Source organism: Canis aureus, chromosome 6, assembly GCF_053574225.1.
Source record: "Canis aureus isolate CA01 chromosome 6, VMU_Caureus_v.1.0, whole genome shotgun sequence".
Lineage (NCBI taxonomy): Eukaryota > Metazoa > Chordata > Mammalia > Carnivora > Canidae > Canis > Canis aureus.
The window spans coordinates 58728738-58753945 of record NC_135616.1 but is presented as its reverse complement, the minus strand read 5'-3'; the positions used below and the strand labels follow the sequence as shown (position 1 = coordinate 58753945).

At 41.3% G+C, this 25208-nt stretch overlaps 1 protein-coding gene across 2 annotated transcripts in view; it reads right to left on the bottom strand.

Moving 5' to 3' along the window:
• The window catches only part of BRINP2 (BMP/retinoic acid inducible neural specific 2), a 115864-nt gene that overhangs the window by 15292 nt on the left and 75364 nt on the right, over positions 1 to 25208 (bottom strand). For both annotated transcript variants that reach the window (XM_077901793.1, XM_077901792.1), the window contains exons 3-4: positions 6363 to 6553; positions 4886 to 5094 (exon numbers count right to left, since the gene is read on the bottom strand). In XM_077901793.1, the coding sequence (XP_077757919.1) occupies positions 4886 to 5094; positions 6363 to 6553 (400 nt within the window). The remainder of the gene's footprint in view (positions 1 to 4885; positions 5095 to 6362; positions 6554 to 25208) is intronic.

The following is a 25208-nucleotide window of genomic DNA, read 5'->3' as shown; positions in this document are numbered from 1 at the left end:
TCAGAATAAACAATTATCAAGCAATTATTATGTGCCAGGCCCTGAGCGAGACTACAGCAATGAACAAGTGTGGTTCCTGCCAGGATGGCATTGCTTGAGAGAGAAAACAGAAGGGGAGTGTTCATTGTGGGCCAGAGGCAGCTCCAGAGCAAGGCAGAGTTAAATGTAAGCTGAAGTCATGGGTATACAGAAAGTCTAGAAAACAACAACAACAACAACAACAACAACAACAACAAAGAACTTGGACAAGAGAAGCCAGAAGATGAAACAGATGAAAAAAACACATGGCATACGTTTCACTAAGAAACAGAGATGTAGCCTCGGCATCTCACTGTCCTACAAGACCTGGAATGCATTTCGTGTCTTGTCCTTGGAGATCTGTGATATTCTTCACCACAGTCCTCTAAATAAATCACCTTTATGCTCAAGTGACCTTGAGTGGCTTTGTCTCTTTTCAGCTAAACATGCTTCTGTGCTCTTGTACACACACTGAGAAGAACATAACCTATGTGGAAAACATGGTCAGAGACACAGTCGCTCATTCAATCAGTCAACAAATCTTCACTCATTACCCATAATGTGGCGAGCTCTGTACACTCAGTGGGAACCAAAGATGACTAAGTCCATCCCCCAAGGACCTCGTGGTCTCAGAGGTCATCATGTTAGCTAGCGACTAGAATTCAGACTAGAATTCAAATGATGAGCCCTATAAAAGAGGTTTGTGCTTGAGACACTGCAGAGGAGCATTTTAACCCCCTCGGGAGTCAGGAACGACTTCACAGAGAAGTAACCCTGTTGACTCACGCAAAGAAGTGTGAGGAAGAGCCACGTAGGTAAACAGGCAAAACACACAGCAGGTGCCCAGGAAGTATGTTTGAATAAAGACAACTGGTCAGACAGGACTGGGTGATGTGATAGAAATGGTGAAGAAAGGGCTGAGGCGGGAAACAGGGCATTGAGAAAAGACAAAAGAACAGTCAGGACAGACCTTTGATGGCCTTGGTTTTGTTAAGAAGAGTTACTCTTTTTCAAGCTCCAATTGTGCTGTGGCTCACGTATTCCATATATTTTCTTATTTGAGCCTCCTAGAAATCCATCGAGGTAAAAAATATTCTTTTTCAATAGTTTTGAGGATGAGAAAAGTAAGGTTCAGAGTAGTTTGGTAACTTGCTCATAGCCTGCCAGGAGCAGTGGCACAGCAAAGACTCAGGTGTGGTCCTATGTCCTTTCCATTGCGTCCCATCACCACCATGGCTGGAGTGCAGTGGTTTAAGCAGGGTGCATGATGATTTGCACATATGCAGGTGGCAGAGAGGGTGAGTCTGGGAGAAGAGCTGAGAATGGAAGCTAGTTCAAAAGACAATGTGAGAAAATCGGGCAAGAGTTGACCCGTTCCTGAATTAAGGGGGATGGCATGCGCCTGAGGAGGCAGCAAAGGGCAAATTGAAAATCTATCCATGGGCCATGGAGTCTAAGGCAAACAGGCAAATGAGGCCATGATAGAATGCGAAAAGTTGGCCACATCAAAGGATAGGAAGGAACATTCATGGGACCTTTGAATTATTGATCCAAGTCTACCTTTCATTTCTAGACAAGATCAATTCTTCTCCATCTTGGACTCAGCCCACTCGCTACCCAACTAAAGGGGGAATGGGGCTCCCCAGAGTTCTATCTACTTGTTAAAACCCACTCTGTGCCACTGACGGTTTCTTTTATCATTTTAAGCTGCCTAAGAGACCAGCCTCCCAAATGTACCCTACATCCCTGTTAACCTCAGCCCCTCTCTCAGATTCTCACTCTAGACACTGTACATCCCCTGATCTGACCTCTTCTCTTCAGTTAGCTTCCAAAGTGCTCTCTCAGTCCCATGATCAGTCTTCAGCAAGAACCTCTATAATCTCAATCTCTTCTCGAGAGTCCACTTCATCTTTTTGTATTAACCACAGCCCAGCAGACGCTGAAGACAGGGGATCCTGAGCAACCTTCCCTAGGGGTGATCCACTGCTTTCCCACACCTCTCACCACTGGGCAAAGGAGTGATAAAACTCACAGCTATGCTGACCAGTCCCATGTTATAATTATGACCATGGGTATCAAATGGGCCTGCAGGGCTGCCCAACAATCCACAATATCGATCTTGTAGTTGAAACACCTAACTCCCAGTCTTCTGGAACCATCTCCTACATTCTTTCCTCAACAATTCCTTCCCCTCCTTTTTAGCCAAGGACTCCAATTCTTGGCAAATAAGGAATTGGATCAATCACAAGAGGACAACCACATCCTCCCACCACATCTGCATCCTACTGCATGGTGTCCTGTGCACTTGAATGCCTCCTGCTACAAAGGATGGGATGTTTATGCCTCTATGTAAGACTCACTCCTCCATGGAATATCAGCCTCTCCTGCCTACCTAACTGCCCTTGCAATTGCCTCCTGTTGCTCCTGCATCATTCTCTCCCTCTCTTATGAATCATTTCAAACAACTTGCCAAGATTCGAGTATCTTCTATCTTGAAAACGAAAACTCCACCACTCTTGACCTTCCACCAGCTATCAGCCATTTTTTTTTCTGTTTGCTTTTATAGCAAAAACTTTAGAGAACTGTCTCTACTCCTCTGATTCCTCACTTTGATTTCTCTCTTGAACCTTCTATACTCGGTCTTTTGTACCTGTTATGTCACAGAAACCACTCTTATCCAGATTGCTAGTTACCTCCATGTTACCAGATTGAAGGTCCATTCTCTGACTGCTCCACAGCATACAACATAGTTGTCTGCTCCTACTTTGGTGAAACACTTGCTTCATAAGGTCTTGTGATTTGACTTTGGTTCTTTTCATACCTTTCTGCCTGGTCTCAGCCTCCTCTATTGGATCCTCCTCTTCTTCTCCACTTCTGAATATTGATATGCTGCACAGTTCAACCCTACATCTGCTTTACCACTACTCAAGTGATCTCATCTCATTCTTTCCCATGGTATTAAATACCAACTACACATGTGTATATATTTGTATGCCAAATGATATCTCCAATCATGACCTTTCTCTTGAAATCTTAGTGTTTATATCCAACTGCCTGTTAGATATCTCCTCTTGGATGTCTAATAGGAATGTCAAATTCAATGTGTCTAAAACCAAGCTCTTGATTTGCTTCTTTCAGATTGGCACTTCCCCCAGCATTGTCCCTCTCAGTAAATGGAATCACTCACTGTTCATCTGACTCCTCATGCCAAAAATCTTGCAGTTAATCTTGATTCCTTTCTTCTAATTTATTAGCTAATCCTATAGGTTCTACCATCAAAATATATCCTGCATCTGCCAACTTCTCACTGCTTCTGTACAGCCAGGTTTGTCTGAGCAAGCCACCATTATTTCCTTCCTTGACCGCTGCAATAGTTGCTGCATCGGTCTCCATGACCCCTCTTTCTCCTCTCTTCCCTAATCAATAATGCCCTCATGATCTTAACATCCTTTATTGATCTCTGTCTCAGGCAATATACCACCAGGGGGGAGATAAAGTTTTCTCTGTAGGCTCATCTCCCACTTCACCCCTCTTTTGACTGCATTCCAGCTACATGACACAATGTTTCTGGATCCTAACACGTATTACCCCAAACACACTTCAGGGCAACTGTATCTGCTCTCACTCAATATACTCATATGGCTCCTTCCCTCCCTTCATTCAGATCTCTCCTTAAATGGTATTTCTTCAAAAAGGTCTTCCCCAAAGTTCTATGTCCCCATCATTCTCTTTCCTTTACCCTGGCTCCATTTCTTCATATCATCAATCCCACCTGACATTATATATTTAATTAATTATGTCTCCATTACAAGAATTTAAACTTCATGAGGGCAGAGACTTTATATGTTTTGTTCATTCTGGGGTTCTCAGTACCCCGAGCAGTGCCTGACACATAACAGGTGTTCGATAAATATCTACTGAATGAGTAAATAAGTGAACAAAACTTCCTTCAAATTTTGGGTGTGATAAAAGCAGCATATAGCACAAGACTGACCACCACTCACCACCCTAACTTTATATTTAGAATAAAATAATCCAGCATTCTCAAGTATTGTCATTGGTATTCCCCTCCCCGAAAACAACTTGAACTTTCCTAGAAATCTCCTAGATGTAAGTAGAGAAGATGGGATGGAGGTTATAATCATTAATGTTATAGTAACTATTGATCATTTTCCAACATGCATGAGAACATATCACTCCTCTGATTAGAACTCTCTGGTTGTTTTTCATTGTGTTTTGACATATTAAAATTCCATATCATGGCCATGTGACCTGGTTCCAGTCTACATCTGAATCCCATCTCATATCAGTGTCTTCCTGTTCACCTTACCACAGTCACAGCAGTCTTCTCTGTGTTCTAAGGCACCAATCTGGTTCCTGCCCCAGAGCCTTAGCACTTACCTGTTCTCACGTCTGAATACTCTTCCTTCAGGTCATTCAGATGTCAGCCTCAAAGTCTAAATCCAAAGTGCCCTTCTTCCTGGACCAATCTGGCTAATATTAGCTGTTCCCTTCTCTCACCCCAGGAAATCTGTACCTTCTGACTCTGTCCTTTCTTTATATCTTTATCTAAAATGACTTTGCTTTTACTTGTTTGATATCCTCACCTCTCACCAGAATGTAACCTCTGCAGAATAAGGACTTTGTCTACCCTTCACAATAGGCTGTTGGCTAGTGACTGCCCCAGAGTAGAAGCTACACGATTATTTGTTATGCAGTGAAGACCTGGGCCCCTACCGTAGAGCTGATTGTGCTTTCCCACGTCCAGTAGTCAGGCCTGGCTGCCTCAGAGCCAGTTCCAACTCCAGCCTCCCTTTGGCTTCCCTCTGCCTGTCTCCCCCCTCTCCCAGTGCTTCTCGGCTGTTACCTTGATGGCGCCTGTGGCTATCTGGATATGGTGCAGCCGCCTCAGTGTGCTCTCTCTGTCGATGAAGTAGGAGGCTGCCAGCTGGTGCAGGGTCTCCAGGGACACAGCAGAGCTGTTTCCACTGCCCCCGACCACAGGTACACTTCCTGCTGTCTCTGTCTTGCGGCTCAGTTTTCGCTTGTCCACAAAAATGGTCAGAGACTCCTCTCCTATCACAAATAACACAGGTTCATTGGTGAGGCCTTTTGCTCCTTAGTCCCCTACCAATTAGAACACGAAACCCTTGGCTAGAATAGTCGGGAGTTCAGAAGGAGTGCGTTGGCCCTGCAGACGACCTCTTACCCATCACTGTCTTTAGAATGGTCTCCTCAGACAGTACACGGGGTAACAGGCATCACCGCTCCAGAGGCCCTCCTCCCTTTCCCTTCATTCTTTAACTATTCCATAGCTCATTCCCTCCCCTCCAGCTTATCCATTTAACATCCTTTATTGATCTCCCTCTCAGGCAATCTACCTCCATGGGGGAGATAAAATTTTCTCTCTCAAGTTGTTTATAAGAAGTCACCATGGATATTTCTGCTCCCTCAGAAAGGGCAAAAGCCTTGAAGTTCAACCTGCCTCCTCCCCATCAAACACTCAACACCTACCACATGCTGACAGCTGGCCTGAACCCTTGGAGAGATCCTTTTGGTCCATCAATGAGCTAAATGTTATAATAAATCCTGCTTTCTGGGATGCCCGGGTTGCTCAGTGCTTGAGCGTCCACCTTCGGCCCAGGGCGTGATCCTGGAGTCCCGGGAGTCCCATGTCGTCGGGCTCCCTGCATGGAGCCTGCTTCTCCCTCTGCCTGTGTCTCTGCCTCTCTCTCTCTCTGTGTCTCTCATGAATAAATAAATAAAATCTTAAAAAAAAAAAAAAAAATCCTGCTTTCTTCTTCCCAGGGCAGAGAGAACTCTGCCTCTTCAGAGCTTTTGATTTGGCCACAGGTTGCACTATCCCCACTCCCAAGGCAGCCCAGGACCATTGGAATTTGTTTGGCCAGTTACCAATCTTCAGGGAGGCAAGTAGGGATCAGGGACTCAATGGACATTTACTTCTTTGCCTCTGGGTCTGATAACTAGAGCCACAGCAAACATTAGATGCGGAGAAGCGGCTGGGTTAGAAGGCTCTGTTAAAAGAAAACTGGGAGCGCCCCCTGCTGGCAAGTAGTTAGTAGGAGCCTGTCAGTCCCCCAACCTCCTTACCCCACACCCCCTCCTCAGGAGGATGCTTATAAGCAAATAGCAATGTTCTGGGGGTGAATCTGGTTATCAAGAGATCATACCGTTCTCAAAGGCACCGGAAAGAAAACGCTTCTCAGGCAATAACAGGCCAGGAAGAACCAAAACCCAGGAAGGCTCAAGCTCTACTCAATGGGTCTTAAATCTATTTTCTATTATCTGGCAGCCAGTTAGTGTAGGATCATGATGTTGCTTACCTCCAAGGGTGGCAGAAAGTAAGAAATGAGTGCCGTACTTTTTTATCAGGTTTTCGGTAACCTGTTGTAGGTTGGGTCTCCTTCCGAGGAGGCGAATGTTCCGGATAAATTCTGGGGCAAGAGGCAATGGCAAACTGAAGAAGTCCTTCCTTTCCAGAGCCAAGTTGTTTACTTTCCAACGGGCAAACTCCCTGGAGGAGAGATCAAGGGATAAAGAAAAACTCAATGTATTTAAGAAGAAGAAACATAAATTCTGAAGTAGGTAATGCTCTTTCTCCACTGGCACCACGCTCACTTCCCCTCAACACACACCTCTTCACATAGAGGCCCCCAGTGACAGAAAAAGGTCCTCTGTCCTCCCACCCAGCCTCCCCTTCCCAGGCTGTGAGAAAGACTTCCATCAGAACTTTTTCCATTCAGCTTTCTCACTGGAGAGTAGCTAATCAGCTTATTCATATAAAGTTAGTCATGTGGTATAGTGTAGTATGGGGAGAAATATGCAAACAATGAAAATATGAGAACAGTGGTTTGTAGAGATATGATCTAGTTACAGTTGCTACTCAGTGGATGAGTCACATCACATATCGTGACTTCAGTTACCCATTTATAAAGTCAAGAGTTTGATCTACAGCAACATTTCTCAAACCTTTTGGTCTCAGGACCCCTTCAAACTTTAAAAAATGATTGAGTCCCCCATGATGTGGCTTATGGCTATTGAGGATTGCCACTTTAAAAATTAAAACTGAAAAAAACCGAAATTTGTTATTTTATTTAAAGATAACATCAGTAAATTACATATAACATAAATAACATATTTTTATTACAATAACCATATGTCCTAAAACAAAACCAATGTAGCAAGAAGAGTGGTATCACTTTGCATTTTTGCAAGTCTCTTCAATATTTGGCTTAGTAGAAGAGAGCTATACTGTCATACTTGTTTCTGCATTCAATCTGTTGTGATAATTGTGGATATTCTTCTTTGTGGATATTTGTTGTTCACTCAACAAATGTCATTCCTTAAAGGTTAGCTACAGCCTGGAATCTGAAACCAAATCAATGCATCTTTATAACTCTGCTACATTAAATCCAGTGTTCTATACTGTACTTTGAATGTGTCCTCTTACCCTTCATGATTTTGAAACATCATGCACTGGTCATCTAAAAAATATGAGATCACTAAATTATTCAGATCTTCCACATTGTGACACTTTTTATTATATAATATCAAAACACGGGATCCCTGGGTGGCGCAGCGGTTTAGCGCCTGCCTTTAGCCCAGGGCGCGATCCTGGAGACTCGGGATCGAATCCCACGTCGGGCTCCCGGTGCATGGAGCCTGCTTCTCCCTCTGCCTGTGTCTCTGCCTCTCTCTCTCACTCTCTCTCTGTGACTATCATAAATAAATAAAAATACCTTTAAAAAAAACACCATATTTGTTAATATCACAAATCTCATGAGTAAAGTTGTTAAATATTAGAACTGCTACCAAGCTCATAATGACAAATAAGAGTTTTCCAAAATTCTAATTTTCATTTGAAAGCTTAAATTTTATCATTGGCAACAAATACTGTTAGTCATTTTCCTTGAAGAGGTAGGTTTATTTCATTTCCTTTTTTTTTTTAAGAAAATGTTTGCCAGATACTAAAGTATAAATAACAATAGTTTGTCTGTTGGTTGTTCTTTCAAGAAAAATTCAGTTCCAATGAAAAAGCAGCTACTTCAGTTCACAGTTCAATCACAAAAGCATTTTTCCCTGAGACAATCATTCTTCAATAGCCTCAGATGTGCTTTAGGTGTATTTTCCAATTCATCATACAAAATATTAAAAAGACATGTACTCAAGGGTCAGGATCCAATAAAATTAATAAACTTGACTACTTCAAGGACATTCTTATAAGAATCTAGCATTTGTGTGTGTGCGTGTGTGTGTTTAGGTGCATGTATGTAATGATAAGGAATACATGACTACTGGTGTCATTCGGCGAGACTGCCTTAATTCAAATTAAGATGATTTATTTTCACACCATTAGTGTAGATGTCAACATGGATATCCCAAAAAGGCCTAAGAGGGTCCACCTTTTGAGAAGCCCTATTCCACAAGATGGCAAGAATTCCTTTCTAGTCCCATCTAGACTTTTAATCTTCATGCTTTGTTCCTCACTGAAATGTCTGCATTTTAAAGGGGATACATTTCCAAGAGGAATTTGTCCTGGGATGAAATTTAAAAGACCATGTCCATTAGTAAGAAAAGATTCTTCATGGTCTTTCACATTATACTCACAAGGGCCAGCTCTGCTGCCTTAGGAAACAACAAAAGGCAAAGTCTTATCAACCTTCTCACCCATCCCAACTGTGCTCTTCACGACAGTACTAAAGCTCGCTCTAACTTTCTCCCCAAATCCATGGACTACAAATTATAGGGCAGTAGAAAAAGAAAAGAATTCCAAAATAAGTGAATAAAAGTCCATGCCCAATTTAAGGCTATAGAATTCTCCCATCTAACTCCAGGGACTAAGAGAGGAGGGGCATGTGCCAAATATTACCAGGGAAACAAAAGAAAAGAGATGACTAATAATTCAAGGTTCCAACAAAGTCTTTTAAAATTTCCATTGTGTGGCTTTATTTATCTAAGCAGGCAAGTTCATAATAATACATTATCATTTATTTCCTTTGTACAGGAAATGTTAAACTTTAATTAAAGTAGAAGGTATTTGTCAAAGTGTTTTCTATCCCAAATCCCACTGCAGCATGAAGAACAATTGCTTGATCCCATGTCTAATTGGCCAAATGACCAATCAAAAGACATAATGTGACTTAATAGACTTTTTTTAAAGACTCAACTATATGCTGCCTATAAGAGATTCACTTCGGCATTAAGGACACCTATACTGAAAATGAAGGGATGGAAAAAAGAAACTTGGGGTAGTTATATTTGTATCAGTTAAGGTAGACTTTAAGCCAAACTATAACAAGAGACAAAGAAGGTCATTCTATAAGGACAAAGGGATCAATTCATCAAGAAGATACAACATTTGTAAATATTTATGCACCCAACATAGGAGCACCTAAACATATCAAGCAAATATTAACAGATCTGAAAGGAGAAATAGACCATGCTTCAACAATAGAGGGAGACTTCAATACCTCACTTTCTACAAGGAAGAGACCATCCAAATAGAAAATCAACAAGGGAATATTGGCCTTACACTTCATATTAGACCACATGGACATAACAGATATTTGCAGAACATTTCATTCAACAGCAGCTGAAAACACATTCTTCTCAAGCACACATGGAACACTCTTCAGGGTAGATCACATGTTAGGTCATAAAACAAATTTTAATAATTTAAGACGACTGAAATCATAACATGCATCTTTTTCAACCACAACTGTATGAAACTAGAAATTACAAGAAGTGGAAAATTCACAAATAAGTAGAGATTAAACAACATGCTCCTGTAAAACCAATAGGTCAAAGGAGAAATCAAAAAGAATCTTGAGACAAATGGAAATGGAAACACAAATACCAAAACTTTTGGGATGCAGCAAAAGTAGTTCTAAGTGAGATGTTTACAGTGATAAATGCCTACACTAAGAAAAAGTAAAGATCTTAAATAACGACCTAATTCACACCTCAAGAAAAGGAATAACAAATTAAGCCCAAAATTAGTCGAAGGAAGAAAATAACAATGATCAAAGTGGAAATGAATGGCATAGAGACTAAAGAAAGAATAGAAGAGATCAATGAAAATAAAAGCTGGTTTTTGGAAAAGATTTTTAAAAATACACAAATCATTAGGTAGACTAACCAAGAAAAAAAAAAAGGAAAGAAAATAAATAAATAAAATTGGTAATGAAAGAAGAGACATTACAACTGATACCACCCACATAGAAAGGATCACAGGAGACTACAATGAATAATTATATACCAATAAATTGGACAAAGTATGAGAAATGGATAAATTCCTAGAAACATATAACCTACCAAGACTGAATCATGAATAAATAGAAAATCTAAACAGACCAACTACTAGAAAGAAGACTGAATCAGTAATTAAAAAAAAAAAAAAAAACTCCTAATAAACAGAAATCCAGCATCAGATGGTTTCACTGGTGAATTCTATCAGACATTTAAAGGAGAATTTTTACCAATGATTCCCAAATATTTCCAAAAATCAGGAGAGGAGGAAAACTTCCAAACTTATTTTATGAGGCCAGTGTTACCCGGATACCAAAACCAGACAAGGACACTATAAGAAAAGAAAATTATAGGCCAGTATCCCTGATAAACATATATGCAAAAATCCCCAACAAAATATTGGCAAACTGAATTCAACAGTACATGAAAAGAATTATATACCATAATCAAGTCAGATTTATTCCAGGAATGAAAGGATGGTTCAACATTTGCAAATCAATCAATGTGATACACCACACTAATAAAACTGAATATAAAAATGATATGATCATCTCAATAGGTAGGAAAAGCATTTGACAAAATTCAGCATTGATTTATGATTTAAAAAAAAAACCCTCAGTAAAAAGTGTATAGAGGGTATACCTCAACATAATACATACCATATATGACAAGACTGGAGCTAACATTATACTCAATGGTGAAAAGCTGCAAGCTTTTTCTCTAAGGTTGGAACAAGACAAGGTTGCCCATTCCTGCCAATATTCAACATAGTACAAGCAGTCCTAGCCAGAGCAATTACTCAAGAAAAAGAATTAAAAAGCATCCAACTCAGAAAGAAAGAAGTAAAATTGTCAATTTGCAAATGACATGGTTTTATATATAGAAAACCCTAAAGACTCCACAAAAAAAAAAAAAAAAACCAACCATGTTAGAATAAAAAAAAAAAATCTAGCAATGTTGCAAGATACAAAATCAGTACATAAAAATCAGTTGCATTTCTATAAACTAATAACAAAAAACCAGAAATAGAAATTAAGAAAATAATCCCATTTAAAATACATCAAAAAGAATAAAATATCTAGGAATAAATTTAACCATGAATATAAAAGGTCTCTACACTGAAAACTGATACATTGATGAAAGAAATCGAAGAAGACACAAATAAATGGAAAGATAGTCTATGCTCATGGAGTGGAAGAAGCAATATTGTAATATCCATACTATTCAAAGCAATCTACAGATCCATTGTAATCCCTATAAAACTTCCCATGGCATTTTCCATAAAATAGGAAAAACAGGGGCAGCCCCGGTGGCGGTGGCGCAGCGGTTTAGCGCCGCCTGCAGCCTGGGGTGTGATCCTGGAGACCGGGGATCGAGTCCCACATCGGGCTCCCTGCATGGAGCCTGCTTCTCCCTCTGCCTGTGTCTCTGCCTCTCTCTTCTCTCTCTCTGAATGAATGAATAAATATCTCTTTAAAAAAAAAAGAAAAAAAGAAAAAGAAAAAACAATCACAAAATTTGTATGGACCCACAAAAGACTCCAAATAGCCAGAGCAATCTTGAGAAAAAAGAACGAAGGTGGAGGCATCACACTTCCTAATTTGAAACTATATTACAAAGCTATAGTAATCAAATCAGTATGGCATTGGCATTTAAAACAGACACATTGGCATCTATGCTAAGTGAAATAAATCAGTCAGAGAAAAACAAATACCATATGATTTCACTTATAGGTGGAATTTAAGAAACAAAACAGATGAACATAGGGGAAGGGAAGGAAAATTAAAATAAGATAAAAACAGAGAGGGAGAAAAAACATAAGAGGCTCTTTTTTTTTTTTAAGAGGCTCTTAATCATAGAAACAAATAGGGTTGCTGGAGGAGAAGTGGATGGGGGATGGGGTAACTGGGTGATGGGCATTAAGGAGGGCACGTGACATAATGAGCACTGGGTGTCATATGCAACTGATGAATCACTGAATTCTACCTCTGAAACTAAAACAAAACAAAAACAAAAACAAAATCAGACACATTGCTAGTGGAGCAGAACAAAGAACCCAGAAACAAACTCACACGTATATGGTCAATTAATTTGTGACAAAAGTGCCAAAAATACATAATCAAGAAACAACAGTCTCTTCAGTAAATGGTAATGAGAAAACTGAATAACCACACGCCAAAGAATTAAACTGGACCCCTATCCTCCACCATACACAAAGACCAACTCAAAATGAATTAAGACCTGAAACCATAAGCCTCTTAGAAGAAAGCTTAGACAGGAAGTTTGACTTGGGTGTTGGGGATAGTGTTTTGAATCTGACACCAAACCCAGCTTCACTGCTTTGTGGTAGGCCACACACAGATTTCATCAACTAATAAAGAATTTCTATTCTATGATTTAGATTGCTAGGAGAAATAAAAGGCAGGCATTCGTCCATTTTTCATAATTTCTTACAATGGTCAAAATCCCTCACCAAAAGGAAAGATCATCTTACTATAGAGGTGACTCCCACTTTAATTGAATTTAATAAATAAAAAGTGGTGGTCACATTGTGTGCTCAGTCTCTTTAATCAGGACTGTTAAAAAGTACCTCCCACAAGAAGCTTTCCTTGACCATCCCATCCAAAAGAGCACCCTCTCTCTCTCATTCTCTGTCCCCAAGCTCTGCTTTCTGTATCTTTTTTTTTTTAAACACTTATCATTACCCACTATAATACATTTTTTAACTCTCTTTCTCTCCCAGTAAAAGATAAACTCTATGAAGGCAAGAGTGATTCTTTGGTTTCATTCAACAGCATAGAACAATGCTGGAAGTTCTAACCTGTCATATTGTTAGAAGATACCTTTGTTGAATGATTGGGATATTCCTTCATTTGTTTTATTTATGTAAAATAAATAATTTGCTTTATATCATAGCTCTCCTAATCCTTTAATTGTTGGAAAATTATTGATGACTAGATAAAAAAGTTACAAGATGAGCATACATAGAAGCAACTGCCTATTAGCAATTGATCTGAAATGAAAACAAAGCACCCTAAAGGTGTATGCATATCAAGGGGAGACTTAGATTTGACTATAAAATGTAACTGACAGGCATGATTTTGTGCATTTTTTTATATGTAAATCAAGGCACAGATGGCATTTTCTCATGCTTTGGTAAACTGAATCTGGGCCCTCTTCCATCGTCTTCAGTTGACACAGACAACATCCACACCATAGGGCACATTCTGAACCCATGGTCCACACTCTAAAGTCCCACAAGTACAGAACCCCCATCCAGATCTGTGCTTTATGTGCAATGTTAATGATCAGCAGCTCCAACCTCCTACAATGGGTCTAACAACAATTTCTGCTACACTCATGATGTTTAAGGTCACCAAAAGAAGCAACTATTTTGGAGTTATGCACTTTTCCTCAGTTCTCTCTTTTTTAAGATTTTATTTATTTATCATGAGAGACAGAGAGAAAGAGAGAGAGAGACAGAGACACAGGCAGAGGGAGAAGCAGGCTCCATGCAGGGAGCCAGATGTGGGACTTGATCCCAGGACTCCAGGATCATGCCCTGAGCCAAAGGCAGGTGCTAAACCGCTGAGCCACTCAGGTGTCCCAACTCTTCCTCAGTTCTTATCTCTCTTTGTCCAACATCAGACTTGGAAAATCATATATTTTATACAAATCAAAAAGAGTTTTGAGCATATATTAGTGAAATGAATGAGGCTACAGAAGTTTAGAAAGCTAAGTAATATGCCTGATGTCACACAACTCAGGGCTGTTTGAATTAGAAGAAACACTTTAGTACTATTTGCCAATCTTTCTCACATTATCATGTACATTGAAGATTCTCTATGTGATACATTGGGATCAGAACTGAGGAGATAAGCACAGGAAGTCCAGACTTTGCCCAGTTGCCCCAAAGCTAAAGACATCTTTGCTCATTTACCCCAGGCTTTGTCCAGTTGCCCGAAGAGCTAAAAGGGTTAATATGGACATACCTGTCCATACCCATACCTATCCGTATCCATTTGCAGTGCCAGCATGCATACCAGCTGAGAAGGCCTATTCCATTCCTCTTATGTTATGAGAAAACCATGAAACGGAGAGGGAAGGGATTGGCTGAAACCATATAACCAATTGCTACCAGAACCAGAACAAAAAGCTACTGTCCTGACCCTCCCCCAGTGCTATTAACAACTATGATGGTGGTGACAATAGCAACAGTGAGACTCTGAGAGGTTAAGAAAGTCATTTGCATGAAGTTACATAGTTAGTAAGCGGCAGAGCTGAGATTAAAACCCAAGTCAGTATCATACTGCTGTTTCCATAACACAATTTTCTCCTGTGGAGATTAAGTGTATTTTATGGTACCCTAATTATTTTTAAATGTTTGCCATCTTTTAACAAAATTATTTAGTTACCTGGAGCATTTCGTTCCATTTAGTTATCTACATAAACATGAATTTATCACATATCCAAAACGCAGTGTAGCATATACACCAAAGCAAAACCTTTCTGAACTAAGGTGGTTCCAATACACCCATTTGCAGAAGGAGAAATTGAGACCTAATTAAAAATCAAGTCCATACACAGGTACCATGGGAGAAATCAAAGATAAAGGCTTGATTCCAACTCCTATGGCTGCTCAGGAAATCATAACACAGAATAACAAATGACTTAGAAAAATGAATGATACTGTCTTAGGAAGCATTTTATGAGCAAATAATAAAAAATAATGGTTAACATTTAATGAATTCTGAGTATGTGCCAGGCATCCCAAGCATCTTACAAGTATTAACCAATACAATATCCAAAACAGCCCTATCAGGGGGAAAATACCATTATCTTCATTTTATGGATGAGGACATGAGGCACAAATAAGTTAATTTGCCTAGTGGGTAACACCCTGTAGGTGGCAGAGTCAGGATTTAAACACAGGATGTGTGGTTTCACAGTCCACAGTTTTTACCACCATGCTATTTCACCTACCCTGTGAAACTCAAAAAGAATAATCACGATTTTGTGAGTGGAAGAGAGTGTATGTGAGAGAGAGAGAGAGGAAGAGAGAATTTTATTGGAGAAAGAATAGATACATAAGGATGGAAACTATATTTGAACCTCCCTCCTCCCCTCAAAAAAAAAAAACCCACAAAAGCCACTTCTGTGAACTGTACTGGGGTGTCAATCCAGAACCAGGCATAGGCCTCACCTGCCAGCAGCACAGTTCAGGCTCTGGGGGTGCCCAGTGGCTTTCTCTTCTACTTCACTAAGTTTCTTCCCCACCCTTTGGGGCTCTTCATTGAATCAAAATAATGGTGGAAACATCTGTGAAAGGAGTTTGAGCCAGAAAGTGGTAAAAATGTACTTACAGAGCTTATTAACCTGGTTCTTTCCAGCATCTGCAAACCTCAGAAGGCAATACTGGAAGGCAGCCTGAGCTATTCAGAGAATAAACGTTCATTTCCGATTTCTCGTTTAGCAGGTTTTTTTTCCAGTAATAAAATAATCAAGGTTCTTTTTTTTTTTCCCTAGGAAAAGGATGTTTTCTATATATCAATTATATTAACACACACTGCTTCAATTAAGCCATCATCTTTGTTTCAATTAAGACATCAAGTAAATCTCCATTTCAATTTAGCCATTTCTCTTAAAATCTTCTCCCACTGTGTTTGTTACACAGTAAACAGTCTGAGAGAGCAAACATCTCAAACAGTAGTGAAGCCCCCGTGGAAAATGCCTTTAGATCAGCAGAGACCACTAAGGGGCTCACAGGTTAAGCCAAAGGGTGACCAGAACTCTCTAGCATGGACTCCACCTGCAAAGGTGTCCATGTGGCACTATAATCAACAGAAGTCTACTCCATTTTCCATCATGCTTTACGTTAGCCCACAGCGAACAACACACACTCCTATCAAAGGGTTAACATACCCATAAAATCATTAATAACAATCAAAACAAAATTTAGGAAACGTATGATCCAGGTTGGAAGGTCAAACCAGTGTGTGATCAATCACTGCTATACACACCAACACAGAGAATGTGGTAGGCATAATCCAAAAATCTCTCTACACATTCTGAAATGATCATAGTCATCTTTGTCCCAAACTGCTTAACACTAATGTTCCAGATTGCCAACAAATGATGCTTCTGGTTGTACATGAATTTAGGGATTTCCCCAGAACCCCAAAAGGCCTGCAATAGGAGAGCCACAGCCTTACCAAGCTCTGGAAACAGGAGCTCTGGCAGGACTCAGGCACAGGACCAGGCTCTGGGTTGGAAGCAAGAAGACCTCTGATGATGTTCCTAATTTGAAAGATGTAAATAAAGACCACCTCCAAGTTGCAGCTACTAACTCTCACGTCACCAGGCACACTGCAGCACTGGGTTCTTCCAAGTTATACGAAGTCAACAAGAGTTGTGCCAGCAAGTGTGCCCCCCTGCAGGGTCCCCCACTCCTGGCCATGAAAGACTCAGAAAGAGCACAGCTGGGGTCTTCCATCCCAGGGGCTGTTTCTAGCAGCTCAGCACTGAAGCACCACTTTTCTGGCTTGTAAACTGAGAACATTGATTCAGCTCCCATGAAGAGATATTACCTATGAAACCTCCCTCCCTGGGAAGCCTTAAGAGAGAGAGTATTTTAGAAAGAATTCCACAGTTTAAAAACAAAAACAAAACTATGCCTCCATGAGGCTGCAATCTGGTGACAATGAATACTGCGATCTGCAATACATGTGCTTGTGCTGAGACCTTGGGCTAATAGATAGATTAATTGTTACCCATTTTCCAATAGACCTATATTTCCATTTCTGTGTGGGACGCATGTTTGGGCACATTTCCAAGGCCACCAGTATGGCTGTCATTTAGAATGTCACATTTTCTATACCCTGAGTATGCAGCCCTACCCAGCCCCTCTCCCATGGCACCCCTGCAGGCTTGGCATCCCCCCATTCCAGTGGCAGTGCATCCGAGAGTGCTAGAAGCCCATGTGTTCCTCCTGAGTTAGACCCCAGGCTGGGGTTCCTGGGGAGACAATTAGTGCTGTTTCCAGCAGAGCCAACCAATCATCACCTGCTCAGTCAGGCAGCAGTTCTCAGAATAGGTTCTGGGACTCCCAGTGAGGTTGGGGGGAAGTCTTTTGGCAGCTGTGGAACCCAGGAAGCCCACCTCCAAGCACCACTTTGCAAACAATGGCAGAAAGAGTAGGCTGTCGTGATAGGAAATACCGCCCTTCTCTCTTCTTCAGCTTCCTGATCCACTTCCAGTAACCTATTTTGGGGCATACCCTCCTCCAACCTTGAGTTTTCAAAGGGTCTGCCACGCTGAAAGGGACTGAGTTATCATTCTCTAAGAGGCTGTTTGGGGTAGGAACCAAGCTTGTAAGAAAAAGAATATGTATGACTGGCTTTTCCATTTTCCTTGAAAAATGATGGAAGACACAGGACAGGTCATTAAATAAAATATTTAAGAAGTTTGGAGCCAAAAAAGATTGGCCTTAGCCAAAGACACAAATAGTTTTCTCATCATTTTTCCTGTGACTTGACTTTGTCTATGTAAACTGTCAACCAATGACCCTGGGAAATGTTCTCACATACAGAGTTCTGGATAAACCCAAAGGTCTTTGAGCTCAACTTTGTCTCGGGGAGTTGACTATCCCCAGCTACCTTGAGAGTTGCCAGTTTCACACAGGAGTCTCAATAACACCACCGATTTTCCTAAACAGTCCCAGACACAAGGAAGTCTTCTCTTTCTTCATCCTTCTGCCAAACATACCTCTTATCAGGGGCTACTGCTCCCACCACAGAACTCAATCCACCAATGAGCGATTTACCTCAGTGAGTCAGCTAATATGGCTTCACACACTTTAGCTGGACATTTTAGGGGCTGAGGGATATATCGTGCTTTGGCTCCTGTACAGAAGGCAGTATTTCTAGACACATCACATCATCAGGAGATTTCTATCTCAACAACAGATTACTGTAATGTACTTAGCTATTAGAGCCTTTACTGCTATAATGAATAAGACATGATTAATCTGAGCTATAAAAAGAAATTATAATAAAAACCATAATCTCCTACATGGGTGTAGAGCTTTCTTTTCATTAAAAAAAAAATCGTACACAATTTTCACATAAGTTCAACTATTTTACCTATTCAAGAAAGAATCTTGGGAAAGAGGAAACAGAACCATCATTAGCGACTACTCACCTTTTCTAGGTTAAAGATGAAGAGACAGAGAAACTGCAAAAAGTGACCCAAGTCTCATTCGATCAGGGGTGGAGGCTGACAAGAACCTGGATTCTGCTCTGAAGGACTTTTCTATCTGGGCTCAAGCTCAGGAGCCACCATAGCCCTCTGTCCTATTTCCCAGGAAATTTTTTTTTAAGATTTTATTTATTTATTCATGAGAGACATAGAGAGAGGCAGAGACATAGGCAAAGGGAGAAGCAAGCAGGACTCAATCCCAGGACCCTGGGATCAACTGAGCCAAAGGCAGAAGCTCAACCACTGATCCATCCAGGTGTCCCTCCCAGGAAATTCTCTGGCCTTGTATTCACCAAGGAAGAATTCCAAGGCAGGAAGCCTTCAATTTGGGAACTCTTTGGTTAAATCCTATCTTGGTCCCTATAACTCCAGGAGGTGGAGCAAGAGCAGAGATGAGGCTGGCCTGCCCCCAAAGCCCCTGTGCCCCTGCATCTTCCCCTATTCTGGGAGAATTCAAGCAGCCTGGCATGTAGGTAATTTAGCAGCCTGCTGTGTTCTCAAACAACGGCCCGTAAACAATGATTGGCCAATTTCATTCTAATCTTCCCAATTTTGCTCTAATTAAAATCAAGCTGTAGCTTTCAAACAGTTTAATTAAGGCTGATTGGGAGAAATGGGGAGGGGAGACTCAAGCTTAGAGGAGGACGAGGTCACTGCTGGCCAAATTTCACCCTGTCCAGTTGGGGCTCCAGGGCTTGGAGAGAGCACTGAAGGCAGTGTGTTTGTAGGATCCCCAGGAAATACAACACACTCCTTGGAATGAAGGGCCAGTGAATCTATGAGACCAGAATGAACTGAAGGGGGAGCTAAGATCTGTGTTTTCCCAGGCACAGAAAGCTCAGCCCTGCCCTGACCTCCTGACCTGCTCCCCACAGCAAATCTGTTCAGCTGTAGAGAAAAAGGCTCAGGTCACCACTCTTTGCCTCCTGCTATGCTTGTCCTTGCTCAGCAAGCTAACAGCCGGGGCCTTGCTTCTCCACAGCAAATGTCTGTGGGCTTCCCATTATCTGCTTAACTCTTAAGAGAATCCCCCACCCCCGACTGGCAGCTCCTTCCATTATTCTACAAGTTTATTCCTTTGTGATGAGAAAGCCTTTCCGGAATTTGGGTGCATTTGCTTTTTTATATGAGCCACTCTTCTTTGGACTAAATATTTTCTGTTCCTTCAATAGTTTCTAGATTCCCAGGCCTTTATGCTAAACCTTCTCCGCTTGCAATCTAGCTTGTTAATGTGTTTCTTTTTAAAGATGGCAACCAAAATTAAACACAATTCAGTAGCTGTGTTCTGAGCCATGGAGAGTACAGGATACAATTTCTGAACACATCATTATCATCAACATAACTATCCTCATTGTGTCTATCTACTGAGCCCCTGTGCTACCAGTCATGGTACTGGGTGTTTTACATATTTTTAAATCATCACCACAATCTTATAAATGTCAGTGTGGTAGACTGAATCCTCATTCCCACGTGGATTAGAAAGAATGCCTTTTGCTATGTGACTTCACACTATCAGTCACTCCTATGGATGGACCTCATTTCCCTCCCCCAGTGATACTGGGTGTAGCTACGTGACTTCACTCTGGACAAATGAATGTGGACAGAAGTGACAGGGTGCCAGTTCCTGGCCAAGATCTAAAGAGGCATTGCATTTTTTCCCTCTTCTTCCTGCCTACCTGCCCTGGCCATGAGAATTGCTTCCCCCCACCTAGCTGCAGGAGCTTCTCCTTCTGCCTGAGACCTATGATAAACGTGACCAGAGAAAACACCAAATGGCCTCCTCGCAGACCTGTAGCCTGAAGCACACTAAACCCAGCCAACCTACAGATGCATGAATGAGAAAAATTATTATTGTTTTAACTGAGTTTGGGGGTTACTTTTATGTCCATAAGTATGGCAACAGTTAACTAATACCTGATACATACCACGAGTTTAGTCTTATTTTATAGCTGAGCTAGCTGAGGCTCAGATAAGTATCTTCGTCAAGGACACAGAGCTAATCAAAAGCGAAGACAGTTTATGATCTTTCATACATATATATGATCTTTCATATATGTATGAAATCTATTTCCTTTATTAACACTCCTGAATATTGCATTCCTTTTTAATATTTATATAGTAAATTTATTTAAATTCTCCCACTTGTTTTATTAAAGTATTGTTAACACATTTACATTCCTTTTTTTTTTTTCAAGACAAAAATATTCTTGGCTAACAGTAATCTCATAGTCAACCAGAACCCCTCATTTCTTTCCAATCCCAGATTGGTTTTTTGTTTTTGTTTTTGTTTTTGTTTTTATTTTAATGGCTGAGCCAGTCCATGTCTTTCCTGTATTAGTGAAGTTGGCATTCTGAACTTAAATCTAGGGTTTTGCTCTTCACCACCTTCTTGCATTCCATCCTTCTTGGCAGAGACTGGAAAGTGTTCTCAAAACAATTTCTACCTTCCCCTTGGGATCAGAGGTACACAAATTTCCCCCAGCTTCCCCTGTGTTTAAATGCAGTCATGAAAAAAAAAATGTAGTCATGTGGGGCACCTGGGTGGCTCAGTAGTTGAGCGTCTCCCTTCAGCTCAGGTCGTGATCCCAGGGTCCTGGGATTGAGTCCCACATCGGGCTCCCCGGAGGGAGCCTACTTCTCACCCTGCCTGTGTCTCTGTCTCTCTCTGTGTTTCTCATGAATAAATAAATAAAATCTTTAAAATAAACAAATAAATATAGTCATGTGACTGGGTTCTGGCCAGTGGAATGAGAACCCAGACCAAGCCCATAAGACTTCCCATGAAACCCTTCCTGCTCCCTCTCTTTCCTTGTTTACCAGGACGCTGGGGGAGGACAGAGTGTGACTAAATGGACGGAATGTTGGTCTTGAATGATTTCATGAAACAATCTCCTTTTAACCATCTCATAAATTGCACCAGACACGAGCAATAAGTAAATAATTAAATAAACTTGTACTAAGTCACTGAGATTTGGAGACTGTCTGTTCCAGCAGTTAGCCCACTCTAATACCTCGATCGTGTCAATCTCCTGTTCCAGCCTGGCAAAATCATCTTCACTCTTGATTTTATTGCCTATCTTGATAAGGGTCTCTTTCAATTACCTGATTTTATTGTCTATGTAGTCAAGCATCCATGCTCCCATTTCTCCTCAGCTCAGTAACATTCTCATATGGGGTCTCTTTCTCTTGCTTTCCGAGTCTAGATGGAAATGGTGTTAGTTTTGAGCCGCTTGATTTTTATGCTGGAGAATCACAGTGTGTGAGTCCTGCTCTAAGGGAAAAGCACCTGTCACTGTGAAGGATTTACGGTGAACTATCTATAACTATAAAATCAATGAATAGATTAACTGAGGCTACAGTTAGGGAGAACAGAATGTGGATTTTAAGTGATAAATCTGATTAATGTATGGAGATTAAAGTAGAAAGAATTTGATATAGTAGAAAGCTCCTGCTTTCTTTCCTCTTCCTCAATTAAACTCTTTGCATTTTCTCTTCTTCCCTCTTCTCGAGATTTCCCACTCTACTTTGTTCCATGTTTATTCTCAGGAGACCCCCTCATAAAAAGAATAACGCACTTATCTTGAAATAAACCCAATTGTACTTTTAGTTATCACCAAATAGTCCTAATAAAGAAAGTCCTATTATTCTACCCATTTTACTGATGAGGAAAATGAAGCTCAGATGCAAAACAACTTGTATAAGTTCACCCAACTAGAAGTAACAGAACTGCAATTTACACCTACACAGTATGATTCTAGAGCCTGGAGCCTCAACCACTTGTTTTCTCCTTCCATCTAATTCAGTCCCAGAACATCCTACTCACACTAAGGGATTTCATTCTCTTATTATATCCTAAACATGTGGCAGACATGGTACTGGGAACTAGAGATAAAAAGATGAAATAAAACGTGTTCGTTGCCTGAAGGAGGTCAGAGCCGAGAGAAGAACAAATAAAGACAGGTAAGTAAATAAATACACAAAATAAATTCTATAGCAGAAATATGAACATATTGATGGGAAATCGTAAGTAGAAATAACCAACCCTCTTGCAGGAGCCAAAGAAGATTTCACAGGATGCTGATCTTTAAGTGGGTTTGAAAGGTGAGCAGGAGTCTGGCTGGCAGAGAAAATGGAAGGATCTATTCAGGAAGTGGGAATGGGACATGGAAAGACACACGGGATCTAAAGGAGCCGTCTGTATCTGGGTGAATCTGGAGATGTTTAGTGAGACTGGAACAAAGGATAGCAGGAATAAATGGTGGGGTACAGTCAGCAGCACAGAGTCAGTGTTCATTGGATATTTATTGAAATAGTGAATGGATGGATTTGGAAGGGACTCTCATGTCAAGAGAATGCATTCAAGTTTTATCCTTTGGGCACAGAGGAACCTGCAGAGGGTATCAGGCAGGTTGGATTGGACAAAGTACCAGTGGTAAACAGTGAAGCCAAGAGAAGAGAGAAGAGACTGTCTTTGACAGACAGCTCCGAGATGGAAGCCACACAACTCAAATGGGGGAAGAGGATGGGGAAGAGGCAGGAGTCAGTAGGCGGTGGCTGTACCGTTCCAGTTCCCAGACCATGAAGCACAGCAAAGGATACAGGAGACCTAAGTGTAGTAGGAAACATAATGAGTGCCATTCTGGTTATGGTTTTACCACAAAAACTAAATCTAGGTGCCCCCAAATCAAATCAAATGGGAAGTGGATCCAATGCCTTGAAGAGCTGAAGAAAAAGTTAGGAAACCCCCTCCCCACCGCACATTTAACTTGAATGAAAAACCTGTATTCTCCTACCATAAGCCCAGCACATATTTCCAACTTTTCCTGAAGCAATGGTGCTTCAGTTCCAGAGCAAAGTCACAACATCTTCTGAGGCATACCTGTGACCTAGAATCACCACCACTAACCTTCCAGAACTGCCTGGAACACAGGAAGTCAAAGAAGTCTGTAGGCAGGAAAATGCCTGATCCGAGAAAAGTCCATAATGTTGAACTACTACTGATCCGTGACAGAAGCCTTGAGTTCTCTGAAAGATGAGCAAGCCAGCAAGCTCTCTAGGAGCCAGAATTGGAAGAAAATGTCACGACAAAGTAAATTTCTGGAATTTTCCTTATGCAGAAAGATGAAAAGGGAGAGTCGGGCAAAAGAAACAAGGACAGTTTGAGAGAGAATGGGAGGAGGGGAAGGAGAGAGAGAAGAACTTCTGGAGGGAAGCCACACAGTGCCAACAAGTCAAAGAATCAGGGAGGATAAAAGTCTCCAAGAATCTAGAGACCTGACATGGAAAAGAGGCATTTAGACTTATTGTCAGGAAATAAAACAAGAAAGCAGAGTCAGGACCAGTAAGTGGAATTATGGGAAGAAAGACTGATTCTATATCAGAAAGATCTTTCTAGTGTTTGGGGCTGTTGCATGGGAATTGGCCTCAGTGAACACCCAGGACTGGAAGCACTCAAGCTAAGGCTGGTTGACCACCTCCGTGGGGATTTGTAGAGTGGTTGTCTACACTGGCAAGGAAACAGGTGATTTTCAAGTTTCCTTCTAATTCACAGATCCAAGCATCACTGGGTACCGTCCTGCCACCCCACGCCATTGGGCCTCTTCCAGTCACTGCCTTGGCAGCTTCAGCCTTGTGTCCCAGGCAGATCACCAAATCCATGGTTCCCAGATTTAGTTTACCAACCTCCAAGCACTAACATGGACACCGCCCTACATAGTGGTAACAGAAGGCAAAACATGTATTATCTGCCTCTGGGGCCATGTTTCTTCTTCCTTTTTTTTTTTTTTTTTTAAGGATTCATTTATTTATTTTAGAGATTGAGGAAGAGTGCAGTGGGGAGGGGCAGCAAGAAAGGGAGAGAGTCCCAAGCAGACTGCACACTCAGTGTGGAACCCAACATGGGGCTCATTCTCATGACCCTGAGATCACAACCTGAGCCAAAATCAAGAGTCAGATGCTCAACAGACTGTGTCACCCAGGCATCCCAACAGCCACATGTCTTCTATTAAGTTCCATTTGAGCATGAATTCCCAGATGACCAAGGCTGACATTCAGGGATGAGCACAGCCTCCCTTCCTCTCCATCTTTACAGACTCACAGCCTAGAACATAGAGAGAAACAGCCAAGCCAAGGCCAGCTTACTGTGCTATGTACAGTTTACCCTGGTCCTTGGGAACCAGCCATGTTGAGGGACCATCTCATGAGGGTGTTTACATGCTTCTGCAGATCCAGAACTCACTCCCTGAAGAGTCTCCCTTCCTGTCCCTGCTCCGTTACTAGCCTATCTCCAGGTAAGGTACAGGCTCTCCTGGCAAACAAGGAAATGAGAATTCTCTCAGGCACTGGGGCTGATAATGAAGGGTTTGGTGTGGTGCTGGTTCTGGCTATCACATTTTTCTCCCAACTGGGGCCATCTACCTGGCCAGTGAGACTTTTTGTCCACCCTGACTCATTGTGACACCAGAGTTTGTTTGGTCTTTGTAGTGGGAGGGAAAAAGAGGCACATTTCTGGGCTTAGGGACAACCAGGGAGCATTAAAAAAGTGCAAAGTGTGGGTATTGGGATAAGCATCCAACTCTTGACTTCAGCACAGGTCATGATCTCAGGGTCGTGAGGTAGAGTCCTGTGTAGGACTCTGCGCTCAGTGCAGAGTCTGCTTGTCCTTC